The sequence below is a fragment of the Nematolebias whitei genome, chromosome 20, assembly GCF_014905685.2.
Source record: "Nematolebias whitei isolate Nwh7 chromosome 20, NemWhi1, whole genome shotgun sequence".
Taxonomy (NCBI): Eukaryota; Metazoa; Chordata; class Actinopteri; order Cyprinodontiformes; family Rivulidae; genus Nematolebias; species Nematolebias whitei.
Genome location: NC_056517.1, coordinates 1,223,064 through 1,225,118, shown reverse-complemented (window position 1 = coordinate 1,225,118; position 2,055 = coordinate 1,223,064). Strand labels below are relative to the sequence as shown.

Sequence of the window (2,055 nt, the reverse complement as noted above, 5' to 3'; positions counted from 1 at the left end):
TTGGGGGGGGCAGCGTTTGTAGAGCTGCCCCCTCAGTGAGAAGGTTGCATGTTGTCTCTGAGTGTGTTTACCAGTTTCCTCCCACACACCAAGAACATGCGTGTTGGGCTGAAACTAACTTGTCCCTCGGTGTGAGTGAGGGTGGTTGTCTCCAAGTGTCCCCTGTGGTGGACTGGAGACCTGTCCTGGGTGTCCAACTGTCACAGTGACCCCCATGAGCTGGAACACGAAGCGTAAAGATGATGGATGTCATAGTGGAAGCGTTGTGTTTTAGTGGCTCGCTGGTGCTGGTACATGCAGGGGGGTTGCTCCACATGGTGGTAATTTATTCAAATCAGAACCAGTTTCGTGAACCATGAGCAGGTGCTTGAAGCTGCTTCGTGTAATTTAAAGAGTGCTTTAAAAGCTGTGAAAGTTTCCCTGCATGCTCTCAGATGCAGCAGCGCTGTCCTCCTCAGTGCTCTATTAAAGTCCAGCTTCAGCAGCATGGACCGTCCCGAGCCTGGACGCTCCCGTCCCACCACCAGCATCCAGCTCAGCGGCGCCCCCTCCTTTCCTCGCGCCCCCAAGGGCTTCGCGAGCGCGCTCACGTGCGGACCTGCGTGGGAATGGCTGTTCGTGCGATCGAAGGGGCTGGGCCGCTCGGAGCGAGCGGTGAGCTGCACGAGTTTGAAATGTCCGCCATGTTGGCCATGGCGCGTTGAACCGGGAACAGCAGCGGAGCGTAGGAGCGACCGAGACCGATAGAGAGCGACCGAGACCCGGGCCCACCCGGCTCTGTTCGCGCTGCCACGGACCGAGCCTGCCCTCAGACGACCGGCTCACCGAGACCACAGCGTCCTCCATGAGAACTCGAAGCAGACCTGCTGTTAATCCGAGCACATCCAACAGATTTATGCTGCGTCCTTCATTATAAACATGAGTAAACTGTCGTTTCGGGCGCGGGCGCTGGATGCTTGTAAGCCCCTGCCCGTTTTCCGCTGCGAGGATCTGCCCGACCTGCACGAGTATGCCTCCATCAACCGGGCAGTGCCGCAGATGCCGACTGGGATGGAAAAAGAGGAGGAATCGGTATGTAATTTCATGGCCGCTCGTGCTCACGGATTATTTTCACAGTGAATTCATGCCGAGGGGCGCCACTGCTGCCTGCGCAAGCTCGTGCAAAATGGCCGCCATGTCTTGTTTCGCGCACTCGACGTATCTCGATGAATACGGAGTTTAGCTTCATTGTGCCGCCGCTGTTGGTGTTGTGAGCGCGTTGTGCTGTGAAATCGTGTCAGTAAGCCGAGTTTGGACCATTTATTGTCAATTAAACGGTGTCCGAACGCACAAAGAAGTCACGTGACTTGCATCGGCGCCACCATTTTGTTGACTGTGTGCGGAAGGCGGGGGAAGGCCTCGAACGTGCTGCACGTTCTTGCAGTGGCCGCCAGAGGGCGCCGCTGAGCCTCCTGCTCGCTCTGACAGCTGCGTGCGCGTGTTGACAGTTCGCAGCAGAGCCATGTGTGCATGTGGTTTGGATGCAGACAGGAAGTCTCGGATTAAACCGTCAGTTTAGCTTCATGCGTGACGTCATAGCATTACACCGGATTCAGTCATCGCGTGCATGAGCTCATCGACTGTACTTGTATTATCCATATATACTATAAATGCAAACGGTGGTAAAATGAGCATATGAACATGTTGCTGCACTCGGAGTTTTTATTAAAGTTAAATTTTAGCTCTTTTTTTAAATTGATCCTCAATAATTCTCTGCATTTTTCACATTGCACATGTGAAGCAGGGGCAGCCATATAAGGCAGTTGGGGGTTTAAGGAACTTGCTCAAGGGCCCAGCATGGAGGCAGGTGTGGGTGTTGCACCTTTTTCACCCACATTTTGATGTCGGTCCGGGGAGTTGATCGCGACCCTCCGATCACAGGCACGCACCTCTAACCGCTGCGCCACTATCCCTGCTCCCTTCACCACTTTTTTTCCGTTCAACCTTTATTTACACAAGTTGGTCTCAGTGAGTCCCGGGGCTCTTATTATTTATTATTACTATTTATTAACCTGT

The 2,055-nt window shown here is 53.7% G+C and overlaps 1 protein-coding gene across 1 annotated transcript in view; it reads left to right on the top strand.

Annotated features, from left to right (window-relative positions):
* The first annotated feature begins 590 nt into the window (after positions 1 to 590).
* Positions 591 to 2,055, top strand: part of LOC119426792 (enhancer of polycomb homolog 1-like) — a 14,363-nt gene continuing 12,898 nt past the window's right edge. The window contains exon 1 of the mRNA XM_037694372.1: positions 591 to 1,071. Within this exon, the coding sequence (XP_037550300.1) occupies positions 919 to 1,071 (153 nt within the window). The 5' untranslated portion in view covers positions 591 to 918. The remainder of the gene's footprint in view (positions 1,072 to 2,055) is intronic.